This window comes from Piliocolobus tephrosceles, chromosome 1, assembly GCF_002776525.5.
Source record: "Piliocolobus tephrosceles isolate RC106 chromosome 1, ASM277652v3, whole genome shotgun sequence".
NCBI classification, from domain to species: Eukaryota; Metazoa; Chordata; class Mammalia; order Primates; family Cercopithecidae; genus Piliocolobus; species Piliocolobus tephrosceles.
This window is the reverse complement of record NC_045434.1, coordinates 136440170-136453483: the sequence shown is the minus strand read 5'-3', so window position 1 is coordinate 136453483 and position 13314 is coordinate 136440170. Positions and strand designations below refer to the sequence as shown.

The following is a 13314-nucleotide window of genomic DNA, read 5'->3' as shown; positions in this document are numbered from 1 at the left end:
GGCGCATGTCTGTAATCACAGCACTTTGGGAGGCTGAGGTGGGTGGATTGCCTGAGCTCAGGAGATCAAGACCACACTGGACAACATGGTGAAACCTCCTCTCTACTAAAACACAAAAAAATTAGCTGGTATGGTGGTGGGCACCTGTAGTCACAGCTACTCAGGAGGCTGAGGCAGAAGAATTGCTTGAAACCAGAAGATGGAGGTTGCAGTGAGCCGAGATTGCACCACTGCACTCCAGACTGGGTGACAGAGGGAGACCCGGTCTCCAAAAAAAAAAAAAAGAGGATGAAATACAGATATTTTAAGATGAAAACTGAAAAAGCATATTTTTATAAGACCCTCACTAAAGAAATCTTAAAAAGGAAAACAAAATGATCCTAAAAAGAAGGTCTGAAAAAATGTCTAAAAAGGGACAAAAATACTGGTATATATGTGGGTAGATTATACTTTTGTCCATTTTACTGATGAGGAAAACGAGATATAGAGTTAAAGCCACAAAACCAGTAAATATCAGAGCTGGCATTTGAAGCCACTATATATTGTTCAGCTTCAGAAAACAACAAATAGTTGATTAAAAGAAACAGAGATCAAAGAGACATTTCTCCCATGGTTATATACATGGAGACTACTTGGTAGAGTAACATGTAATACCCTTAAAGAAAGTTCAGCAAGATTCTAAGAGCTATTTCTTAGCATGTCCTTAATCAACGTTACCAGCTTCAGTCCAAACTCTACTATCAGAGGGGACAAAACAACATGGTTCAGGCCAGGCGCAGTGGCTCACACCTTTAATCCCCACACTTTGGGAGGCCAAGGCAGGCGGATCACAAGGTCAGGAGATCGAGACCATCCTGAACACGGTGAAACTCTGTCTCTACTAAAAACACAAAATATTAGCTGGGTGTGGTGGTGTGTGCCTGTAGTCCCAGCTACTTGGGAGGCTGAGGCAGGAGAATAGTATGAACCCGGGAGGTGGAGATTGCAGTGAGCCGAGATCGTACCACTGCACTCCAGCCTGGGCGACAGAGCGAGACTCCATCTCAAAACAAACAAAAAACAACATGGTTCATCTATGAAGTTTTTCTTATCTAACAGACATACAGTATATAACAAACAGAACTCATATATTTAAGCTGATTCCCAAAGTGATTCAGATCCAAAGAATCGCTAATTTATTACTGGTTTTTTTTTTTTTTTTTTTTTTTTAAGAGACAGGGCCTTACTCTGTCGCCCAGGCTGGAGCGTAGCGGTGCAATCATGGCATTCACCATCACACCAAGCTAAGTTTTAAATTTTTTGTGCAGATGACGTATTGCTTTACAATCACCAATTTAAAGTGAGCTTCCTAATCTTTCAGACAATTGTTTTAAACTCCAATTCTTTTTTTTCACTGAACATGTCATGGTTAGTATTCCATGACAATACTTCTGCGTCTAATTGTTTTTGCTTAATAGCTGCATGGAATTCCACGGTATGAAGGTGTCATCATTTATTTAACTCAGTCCATACTGAAGGATACTCTAGGTTGGTGCCAGTTTTTTCACTACTAAAAACAATATTGCAATAGATATATGTGTACATATATCTCGTTTGCAGATCATCTACAAATATGTTTGTAGGCTAAATTCCTTGAGTACTTATTTATAACATTTTAAGATGTAATATACATTTTATACAACAAAATATATAACATTCTGAGAAACATTACCAAATTGCCTTCTAAAAGGACCATACCAATTTAACTCTCAAGAACAATGGAAGAGAAAAATGGCCTGGTTAACCCATATCTTCATTATACTAGATATTATTAATGTTTATCAGTTAAATACTATGTATGTAGACATATCTTTCTATGACTATCTATTCTTATCCTCTGCCCCTTTCCTAATTAGTTGCTAGTCTTTTTTTCTTAATAATGCACAAGCACTCTGTGTCATATATGTAAAAGACTTTTTTGATCCAGTCTTTTGACTTTATTATGGTCTTTTTTTGCCATGTAAATTTAGTTATTATTTTATTATTTCCCTTGTGGCTTCTGGATGGGATGTTTCTTCTCTTCAAGATTATGAAAATATTACAGTATTTTTATTTCATTTTAAGATTTTGATCCACCTGGATGTTATTTAGTAAAAGATTCAGCATTTCCTCTCAAATGGCAAGCTGTTTCAACTCCATTTATTAAGTAATTATTTGTATTAATTTGAAATGTTACCTTGATCATATACTAGCAAACCAAATATACTATTTATTTTCTGTGATCTAGTTACAGATTTCTAGGCCAACACCATAAAACTAGTATAATTTCATAAATTTTAATGAGTCCAGCCTCATCATTCTTTTTTCAGATTTTTCCAGGCACTTCTGCCATGTTATTCTTCAAAATAAACTTCAGTTATTTATGAATTGTCTTCTCAATAAATAAATAACAACAAACAAAATCCCACTGATATTCTCATTAGGATTGCATCAGACTTAAAAGATCACTTAAGAAGCAATACTGAGCTTTTTAAGAATACGGCACTTTTTTTCTAAACTAAAAAAATATAACTAAAATAGGCACTCATACTTTCTTGATGAAAGTACAAAGTGGTAATGTTTTATGGAGACAATGCAGAGTTTTTCTCAAAAGTTTAAATACATCTTTTAAGTCATTCAGGAGAAATTACATTTTCTTCATATAGGTCTTTCATATTTCTTTCAACAAATTTGATTAGCACTGGGTAGAAGTGAACATAAAACTATAGACCCTACAAAGAGATGAGGTAAAGGAATTACCTCTGAAAAAGCCACTATTTTAAAGTAGCTTGGGATCTGCTCCAAAATAAGCAGGACAGCCAACATTTCCTTATCAAGCTTCTCTATTTTTAACAGCGAATGTCAACCTTGCTTTGGCTCAACTTATATAAGCCTCTCTGAACTTAACTTTATTGATTACAGCTATCTACTATGACACTCCTGCAAATTCCTCTAAAATAGTCCTCTAAAATTCATCCCCATTGCATACATTTTTGACTTCACAGACTTCACCTCACTTTGACTATTCAGTGAAAATTGCAGTACTTATTCTTAGAAAAATTCACACATCACATAATTTCACATATAATTTTAGGAGAGTCAGTGAAAATGCCTGCTATAAAGGGTGTCTGGATTAGAATGAACCTATTCCAGTCAGCTGCTACAATCACCTGCAGATAGGTCTACAGAGTAATTCAGGTACAATGGCACATTCATCACACTTCGTATAGGGGCTTTTAAATTTAAAACTTTAAAAAAAAAATAAATGTAGACTTTATAGAAAAGTTACAAAAACAGTACAAAAGATTTTTCATTCAGATTCCTCAAAAGTTAAAACATTCAAATTTTAAGCAACATTAACTTGAGATTTTGACTATACTGTAGTTCAAGTTGCTTAAACAAGCAATCAATTTAATACCTAGGGCGTATTAATAATAATCTTAGAACAAGACCAACTTCTCATATAAACAATTCCAAAATCTCCAAAACTGAGAGATTGTTAACACCTTCAGCAGCAAAACCTGAGTCAGTCTACAATCATTATTTACCCATTATAAGGTAAACATTTATAGGTTTCACTGCACAAATAGTACTGTTTGATTACACAGTGCTGTCCCAGACCTATGAGGGGTGAATGGAATATATAGTAAATGTGGCATATTCCTAAGAATTTCAGTGAAAGGAATGTAAATCTTCAATGTCACTGTATATTATTTACTATGTGCCAGGTACTACTTTAGTTATTATTAATAATTCATTTAATCCTCTCAATAACCTGGTAAGTCAGATTTTGCCCAAGGTCACCTAATGTATAATCAAACAGTAGAGGCAACGTGCAAATTTACATTGATCAGAGACAAAGTTATAACCAACTTTTGAAAGTTAATAGAAAAAAGTATTGAAAACTAGTCTCTTAGAATACTGGGGGCATGGGAGCTGAACAGAATTCTTTGAAAAAATTTCATTTCCCCTTCTTCCCTCTTTCCAGCAAATACAACTGCAATCATCTAAAACCTTGCTCATTTTCATGTGTTCATGGTATCTTATTGCTCAGCTGATAAGATACAAATATCTCAAAGTAATTTTAAACGTCTTTATTTTTTTCTCTTAAAGGTGAAGTATAAGACACCAAAATCCTGATTCTGTCTACATTATATTAATTATATAGACCAAGAAAACATTAGAACTATACATTCAATAAGTACATCTTCTGTATTTATCTAAATCAGTGGTTCTCAAATGGGGGTGATTCTGCCTCCTACAGTGGACATCTGGCAATGTCTTAACAAGAAATAAAAAATCCAAGAGCTCAACCTCTCTAATAAAGCTGCCCACAAAAAAGTTTGGTAATATTCAACAAAAGTTAAGGTATAACTAAAATAGGCACTCATACTTTCTTGATGAAAGTACAAAGTGGTAATGTTTTATGGAGACAATGCAGAGTTTTTCTCAAAAGTTTAAATACATTGTACTCTCTAATCCAGTAATTCTGCTTTCTAGGAATTGATCCTACAAAGAAAAGTCACGTAAGCACACAAAACAATTTGTTCAAGGCTGTTTAATACCGTGTTATTTATAATAACAAAAAACAAGACATAAAATAAGTGTTCATGAATGTGAGAATAATTAAATGAAACAGGATATAGTCAAAGGTGGAATATCCTACTTAAAAATAATGAGGCAGATTTGCATTAACAAGAAAAGAGGTTCATAATATATTGCTAAATGGAAAATCTAGCTGCAGGAAAAAAGGATGTGCATTTATTCATAAAAAATTAATGTTTAACTTGAGCAGAGTCAGGTCACTTTATATAGTTTTAAGTATTTGATATTATGTTTTACTTCATTACATGAAAAAAAGAGAAAACATGATTAGAAGGAAACGTTACGAAATTTTATTAGTGGTCAACTTTAGATAGTGGAATTACAGGTGATATTTTTCCTTTAAACTTTTTAATGATACAGATGTATTATTCTTACAATAGCTACTATAAGCTGATTCCTTCCCACATGCCACTTACTGCCTATGTGAATGAATACACTAAAAGGCCGCAACTCTACAAGGCAGCTATCATGAGCTCCATTTTGCAGATGGCAAAAGACTAAAAAAAGGATTCTAAAGCCTACTATTACACACTATGTTGCTAATCTCCTCTTAGGAAACACTAAAAATTTAAGAAAACCAATCCCAAATCTCTATAAATTTAAGAACAAAAGACTAACGCAAGAAGAATCTGATTTGCCATTTGCAGAGACCCGGGGAGTTTCAAAACAACCAAAAATATACTAAACCTGGAAAATATACTGAATGTAATATTCTTGGTAAAAACTTTCCACATACATTCATGTATCTAGAGACACAAAAATGTTATACTTGAGGCCATCTGCTTTTCATTACTGAGAACTAATCTCTGATTACAATCATTCTCAATGGCTTCTTTCATAAAATAGGAACACATTTTGTATTTGAGAAGGCACTAATCAGTTACCATAAACTTCTAACCAGTTACCATAAACTTCAAATTATGTCAATTTCTAAATACGTCAGTTTCAAAACACACAAAAGAATCATCTCACATTTGATAAACGCAAGACATTACTTCACTTTTTTTTTTTTTTTTTGAGACAGGGTCTCATTCTGTTGCCCAGACTGGAGTGCAGTGGTTCAATCTTGGCTCACTGCAACCTCTGCCTCCTGTGCTCAAGGGATGCTCCTACTTCAGCCTCCTGAGTAGCTGGGACCACAGGTGGGTGCCACCACACCTGGCTAATTTTTGTATTTTTACTAGAGATGAGGTTTCACCATGTTGCCTAGGCTGGTCTCAAACTCCTGGCCTCAAGGGATCCACCTGCTTCAGCATTACTTTTGGAAAACAACCAGGAAAAACGAAAAACCATTTTTACAAATATTTACGTCTTATATAAAATAAATGGATAAGGTCATCTTCTAATTATGTTAACAGCTTTGAAAAGGTAGAAGTTTTACTAGAATAATGATAATTCTGATGGCTTATGTCTTTTCAATTTTTGGAAGAGTACAACTGGAAAGGCACCGTAGAGTTGACCTGGGTCAACTCCCCATATCATACAAGTGAGGCCCAGAGAAAGGAAGGTGATTTGTTCAAGGCCCCACAGTTACTAAGAGGCTGGAAAGCGAGGGACTCCCTCAAGTTTTTAAAAATTCTAAATCCAAAATCTTGACTTCTGAAAGGTATTATCTGATAATTTAGTTGGCTTAAAGTACTTTGGGATCCTGTTCTCCTTTGTACTCTTGGGGCCTTTTCAACCAACATTTTCAGACAGCAGCAAACTAATCTCTGTTATATTATCTGTACTCAAGAGTTCAAAGTCCCCTTCTCCATTGACAGCTTTTAAATGAAATCTTATTTGGAAACCCAGTGGAGAAAGAAAAAAGCAGAGTTGCCTTTAAACAGTACAGAGGTCCTGCTTTTACTTGCTTTGTCCTGGAAGTCCCTGAAATACTTTATTGGTATCTTAGGTCTCAAAGAAAGTTTATTTCTAATGTATGAGAGTGTTCTAGGGCACTGCTACTCAAAATGTTTCTCAAACAATCAGCATCACTGAGGAGCTTGTTAGAAACGCACAACATCAAACTCCAACCCAGGCCTACTAAAAAATCACAAGCATACTTAACAAGACGCCTAGGTGACTGGTATGCACCCAGATATTAGAGTTACATGACATACAATTGCTACAGTTATCTTGTCATGGACCAATAACAAACAGTTCAGAGAATCACATTTGGGGTAGCAATGCTCTATAGCAACCAAACCTTAAAGAATGATCCTGATCAAATCAGAACACCTGATATACTAAAAAATTAGAAACTTACTTCTTATCAAAAAAGGTTGAATTCTCCTTCCTCTTGGTGAATCCATTGGGTAGAAGTTTCAAGTTAATACCTTGCCTTCGGGCACGATTTTTCATAAAGTACATCTAACAAACAAAACCAAACAGACAAATTAATTTTTAAATTCCTTAAAGAGTAAAACAATGTTCAATAATAGTTAAGATTTACTGAGAACCTAAGTGTTACAACAGCTCTAAGCAGTAACCTCATGTAATCTTCACAATGACACTATGAGAATAGGTATTATCATCTCCATTTTAGCAATATGAATTAGTGAGATCCCAAAATCATACACCTATCCCAGAAAGACAGAACTTTTACTCAAACCCAGGTCTGTCTAATTCCAGAGCTTGTGCTTTTAACCCATATGTTCTATGAGCCAAAGAATTTAATGGAGATTAAAACAAACAAAAACACAGGTCATTTGGCAATCACAGAGGCCACCTACACAATTCTTGATTTCTTTTACTGATGGTTTTACCAGTTAGCTGTGTATATATATCCCTGATTTTATTACTAGACAGCTCACTCAAGGGAAGAGCCATTGCACTGCCTAGTACAAGGCCTAGCTTAAAGTAACCACTGTTGTGAGAAGCACAAAATGGGACATGAGAACATTCTGGCTCTGACATGTGTTATTACATTGACCACTTGGGTTGATTAAGCTAAACTGGGCAATTCCAGAATTATGAAGGAAGTAATATCAGATTTTTATTAAGTCAAGGAAGAAGAAAGATCACTCAAAGAAAAGGCAAAATATAAATGCAAGTTTTTTGTTAAGTGAATAGGGATCTAGAATTTGCAATGTAAAGTCAGAATCAAGTCATAAGCCAAGGGAAAGGATGGGTCAGCTATCACTGGCTAAGTAGGAAACTGTTTTAATAAATTACATGTAATTTTATAAATTAGAGGACTTTGGTTTCAGTGATGGTAGTGATTATTATAAATAATTATAATAGCAGTGACCAACCCTCCTAATACACCTTCAGGATAAGGGTAAACCAGAAACAATCTCTACTTTTAGAGCAATCTAGGAAACTTGTATGGTTACACTGAAACAGAGGAAAAAAGAACAAAAACTCATTAGCAGTTAGGGCTATGGGCCATCCCTTGCTTAGATTTGCAATTATTTTGCCTTGAAAACAGCACTGAATAGCCATACTCTAGAAAAAAGGAAGTGGGAGGACTTAATCAGATAACAAGTTTCAGCAAAAAACCACAGTAATTGACAGAGCGTAGTATTGGTGCAGGATATACCACCAGGACAACAGAATGGAAAAGATAAGGCCACAAAATGACCCGAGCACATAGGGATGCTGATATACGACAAAGGTGGTCCTACAGAGCAGTAGGGAAAGGATGAACTTTCCAATAAATGGTGCTGGGAAAAGTGGATTATCCATATGAAAAATTAAATGGGAACTCCTCTGTACATGATACCAAAAATCAATTCCAGTTAGAGACACAAGTGTAAAATACAACAGTATAAAGCTTTTAGGCAATAATTATGAGAGAATAACTTCCTAACTTCATGGTACGGATGGAATTTCTTTATAAACATATAAACCTACTAACTATAAAGGAAACAAATGATAAATTTGACTACATTAAAACTAAGAATATCCATTCACCACAAGACACTACAGAATGAAAAGACAAGACAGAGACTAGAAGAAGATATTTACAACATACAACCAACTTGCATTAGCATCCAAGAAATACCAAGAATTCTCACAAACCAGTAAGAAAAATAAAGCTGACCAATGAAAAGATGAGCAAAAGACTTGAATAGGCACTACATAAAAGAGGAAATCCAAATGGCCAATAAAGTATTTGAAAGGTGGTTCAATCTCATCAGGAATTAGAGAACTGTACATTTAAAACCATAATAAAATTACACAGCTAACAGATTGACAAAAAATTTTAAAGTCTTACCAAACTAAGGACTGGTGAGAATATGACAATAGGTACATTCATATACTATTGGTGAGAGTGTAAACTAGTATAATCACTTTGGAAAATGTTTTGGTAACATCTAGGCAAAATGAAGATATGCATACCACACAACAAAGCAATTCTATTCCCAGGTATAAACCCTACGAAAACATGTTCACATGCATACTATAATTCATAGACAAAAGTAGTGGCATTTTTTCTAAACTGTTTTTTACTCTTACAGAAAATCCAAAATCCATAAAAAAAAAATGCATATACATATTGTGTTACAGTCCTAAGATAGAAAAAAATATTAAGAAATGAGAAAAGATCAGGGAAGGGCATAAGAAGGTGGCATGGAACTTCTGGGAAGCCAGTAATGTTCTAATTCTAGACTGGGGTGGTAGTTACATGAATATTCATTTTATAACTATTCATTAAACTGTGTACTTCCATTTTGTGATTTTTAGAAAATATACATGCTATATTTCACAATTAAAAAAATTGTAAAGTAATTTATCTTTAGGTAGAATTTTAATTATGCCTAATTAAGTTTGAGGAAAAATAAGAGTTGCTATATGAATAATTTTCTTTCAGATATGTGTGATGTAATTATGTCTGTACCAATAATACCAATAAAACAAGGTGTTTAAAAGGTATTAAAATTCTGCAACTCCAATACTAAAATCAACACAATTCCAGGATACGATTTAATCACACCATACATGAATTTCTACAACACCAGTTGCCAAAAAATTCCAAATATGTAAGCTTTAATTTTGCATAGTATTTAAGGAATTAAAAAAGGAATGCAAGAGTATGAAAATTGAGTATATTAGTCAATTAGGCAAGTCTTGTTAGCTCTTCCTTCAAAATCAGAATCTAATCCCTTCGCAATAATTCAAACAGTATAATCAAGCCACTATTATCTCACAAGGATCGTGGGAAGAGCTGCATAATTTGTCTTCCTACTTCCAGTCTTCCACTCTTGCCCTCCTAAAGTTCACACAGCAGCAAGAGTGGTTTTTCAAAAAGCAAATTTAAGTTCAAAACCCTTCCATGGTTTCCATTTGCACTTAGAATTAGAAACCCTCACCAGTGTCTTTTCTTTTTTCTTTTGAGACAGAGTCTCACTCTGTTGCCCAGGCTGGAGTGCAGGGGCGCAATCACGGCTCACTGCAGCCTTGACATTCCTGGGCTCAGGTGATCCTCCCTCCTCAGCTTCCCAAGTTGATGGGACTACAGGGGCACACCACCACATCTGGCTAATTTTTGTATTTTTTCATGGAGACAGGTTTTCATCATGTTGCCCAGGCTGGTCTTGAACTCCTGAGCTCAAGCAATGGTCTGGCCTCAGCCTCCCAAAGTGTTTGGATTACAGGCATGAGCCAGTTACTCTAACTTCATTTTCAATTATGCTTCAGTTACCTTGCCAATCTTTTAATTCCTCAAACCAGACATCCTTGTTTCTGACTCAGGTCTTTCCTTTTACTTTTGTCCCTACCTGGAATAATCTTCCCCCAAATGTTTACATGACAGCTTCTTTCTCAGCATTCAGATCACTGCTTACATATCATCTCTTAGACAAGCTTCTCCTGACCACTGTATCAAAAATAGTACCCTGACAATCTCTCCCCAACAGACCATTTTCATTCTCTCTTTAATCTCTTGAGCCTTCTTTATCTTCTATATGAACTTAACTCTATCTGAAATTACATTTGTTCCTCCACTTATCTCCTGTATCTCCCACTAAATACAACTCCACGAGGGGACAGACTTTGTTTGGGTCACAGCCATATCCTTAAGTAATCAGAACAGCTCTACATCATGGTAGCCACTTAATATATATTATTTGGTAAGTTAAAAAAAAAAAAAAAAAAGAATCTAATTGATTTGAAGGACTTCTAACTGGAAGAAATTAGGAAAAATTCTTAAAATTCTTACATGTTTATTGCTTATTGGTCTTTTCAAAAAAGCATCTCTAGAAATATGGTCCGCTGTTCTTGCCACATCTTCCAAAAATCGATAATCTAAAAATTTCAAAACAGAAGAATAAACAAATGACATACACCAATGGCCAGAAAGCCTCAAATTGCTATGCATAAAGTGGCTTACCACTTAGGAGATTCATTTCAGTAAACTGTTGTATTGAAACGTATGCAGTTTTATCTCGAACTCCATTACATGTCAGTTCTGCTTTGTGTTTCTTTACACAGGGCAAACTGAAAAGACAAAGGGGAAGTACTTTTATACTTTAGGGTAAGAAAGGTACAGATACAGGTTAAAAGGTAGGAAGTTACATGTATACCTGCAGGAATATCGCATACAACGTGGACATCTGTACTTTGCTTCTTCTGTACCACAAGTTTCACACCTGCAAAAGCCCACATGTAACATTAAATTATCAAATATTAACTCTATTTATTTATAAACTTAGAATGTCCCAACTTATAAACTTAGTGACAAGTAACTCTGAAAAATTTTGATAGCTGTTGAACATCATTTGAAAATTCTTCTCTATGAAACCTTCCCAAAACAACTACATTTCCAATGTTGTTAGTGACATGTAACTCAGAAAAATGTATTAAAATTTTTAAAACCCACCTTGCTTTTGATTTCTTTTTCTACTCTAATTAGGGAATGAGATTATTCACTGATATTTTAACTTGTGATTCCTGGAAATGTGGTAATGATTGTATGTGTGTGTATCCAGGAGTCCAATCCATGAGCTATGTTTAGATATTTTTAAAGCACACACCAGGAAAAGAATATAAGGCCAAGTGAAATTCAGAGAGTAGTAGTAGCATCTTTTTTCCTGAACTCCACACCTAATCTAGAATGAACATCGAAATAATCTATAAATGCCATGTAACCCATAATCTGTCCTCAACTGCTCTTCTATGCTCTTGTGATACTGACAACCAAACTACAGTTACTTATATTTAGCCCACTGTGTTCTAGACGGTAATATTCCCAAGAATCTGACTACTTTATTTCCTTTGTCACATGATCCACACAATAAGGAAATTAAATCAAAAGCAATAAATATTCACAGCACCCATGCAGAAGTTTGATAATTGAGGCCAACTGTAATTTTGCCTAATTTTAACTTAATCTACGTTGTCATTGTTGGTTTTATTAGACTTTCTCATCTCTATTCTCTCTCAAAGGAATACCGAGTAAAGAGCATATTAAGTCAAGCCAGATCCAGTTCCAAATGATCTTTTGGTCCCCAGAATTTTCACTTTCCTAACTTGCCCATTACCCATTGGACACTACCAACTTCATATATTTTCACTGAATTTGTTGTGTTGTCATCTACAACACCCTCCACTTCCCAACCCACCCCCACGAACGCCGTCTGACTCCAGAAACCCAAACTTGTGCTTATTTTTCATTATTCCACCTTCTCCTGATAGTGTGGTTTCCTTCACTCTAGACATGAGGATTCCACAGCTTTATTCCCCTAAATGGAATTCCCCATGCCCTACCTTGACATGGCCAGTTTCCGCTTGCAACCCACCGGGTGATTTATCGGAGGCTCTTCTTTCACCTTTGTATCATCCACGGTTTCTTTCTTCAGGAAATCCTTCTCTTCTTTTACACACTCTCCATGCATCACTTCCTCTTTTATGTATTGACCAACAAACTTCTCCTCCTGTTTCATCTCCGAGTTATCCTTCTCTTCCTTCACTTCTGACCAGTCCATTACCTCTTCCTTTACCTTCTCTTCCTTTACCTCTGGGTCACCCACCTTCGCTTCTTTTACCACTAAACTACTATCCGTCTCCTGCTTCACCTCCAATACGCCTGCGTTCTCATCCTTCACCTCAGGCCTATCCTCCACCTCCTGTTTTACCCACTGGCCAGCCAACCTGCCTTCTGTATCTGGCCAGTCCATAATTTCTTGCTTCACTATCGTTAGGTCCATCGGTATTTCCTCTGGCCTTTGTCCACTTCCCTTCTCTCCATCCCCTATCTCCTTCATCCCTGTCAGCCCTCTCCCTTCCTCTCTGCCGCCGACCTCCTCCGCCCGTGCCAGGCTCTGGACTTAGCCGCACCCCCTCAGCTACGCTGTGGAGACCTCCCCCAGACTTCCCTTCATTCTCAGCAGCAAACTCACGATACTTGGCCTCTGTTGCCACTCTGTCCTTCAATGTGGCTGCTGCACACCAATAGGAGGAATTACCGATCGGAATACCTACGGCGGCCCACGTGCGAAGCCAAGTAGCCAAGAGCCCGGAATAGTCAGCTTGACGCGACTGCTCGAATCGCCGTAAAGCAACGCTTTTGCTCCTCGACACTTCACGACTTGTAGAACTCTTTACGGCTCTGCGGAGGCGCTGCCGGATGCTCTGGGCCAAGAAGCTTTAACTGCGTGACTTGCCCAGTGGTATTCTCGTCTCCCGCCTGGTTTCTACTACACCCTTCCCCTAGGGAAGCCTCCTGGGCCACACCCTAGGTCACCCTCCACGCCCTACTCGGTGTAA

At 36.3% G+C, this 13314-nt stretch overlaps 1 protein-coding gene across 1 annotated transcript in view; it reads right to left on the bottom strand.

The window, feature by feature from the left end:
* Positions 1 to 13112, bottom strand: part of ZNHIT6 (zinc finger HIT-type containing 6) — a 59850-nt gene extending 46738 nt beyond the window's left edge. The window contains exons 1-5 of the mRNA XM_023208381.2: positions 12316 to 13112; positions 11133 to 11198; positions 10940 to 11046; positions 10769 to 10854; positions 6872 to 6975 (exon numbers count right to left, since the gene is read on the bottom strand). Coding sequence (XP_023064149.2) covers positions 6872 to 6975; positions 10769 to 10854; positions 10940 to 11046; positions 11133 to 11198; positions 12316 to 12812 — 860 coding nt within the window. The 5' untranslated portion in view covers positions 12813 to 13112. The remainder of the gene's footprint in view (positions 1 to 6871; positions 6976 to 10768; positions 10855 to 10939; positions 11047 to 11132; positions 11199 to 12315) is intronic.
* Positions 13113 to 13314: the final 202 nt, after the last annotated feature.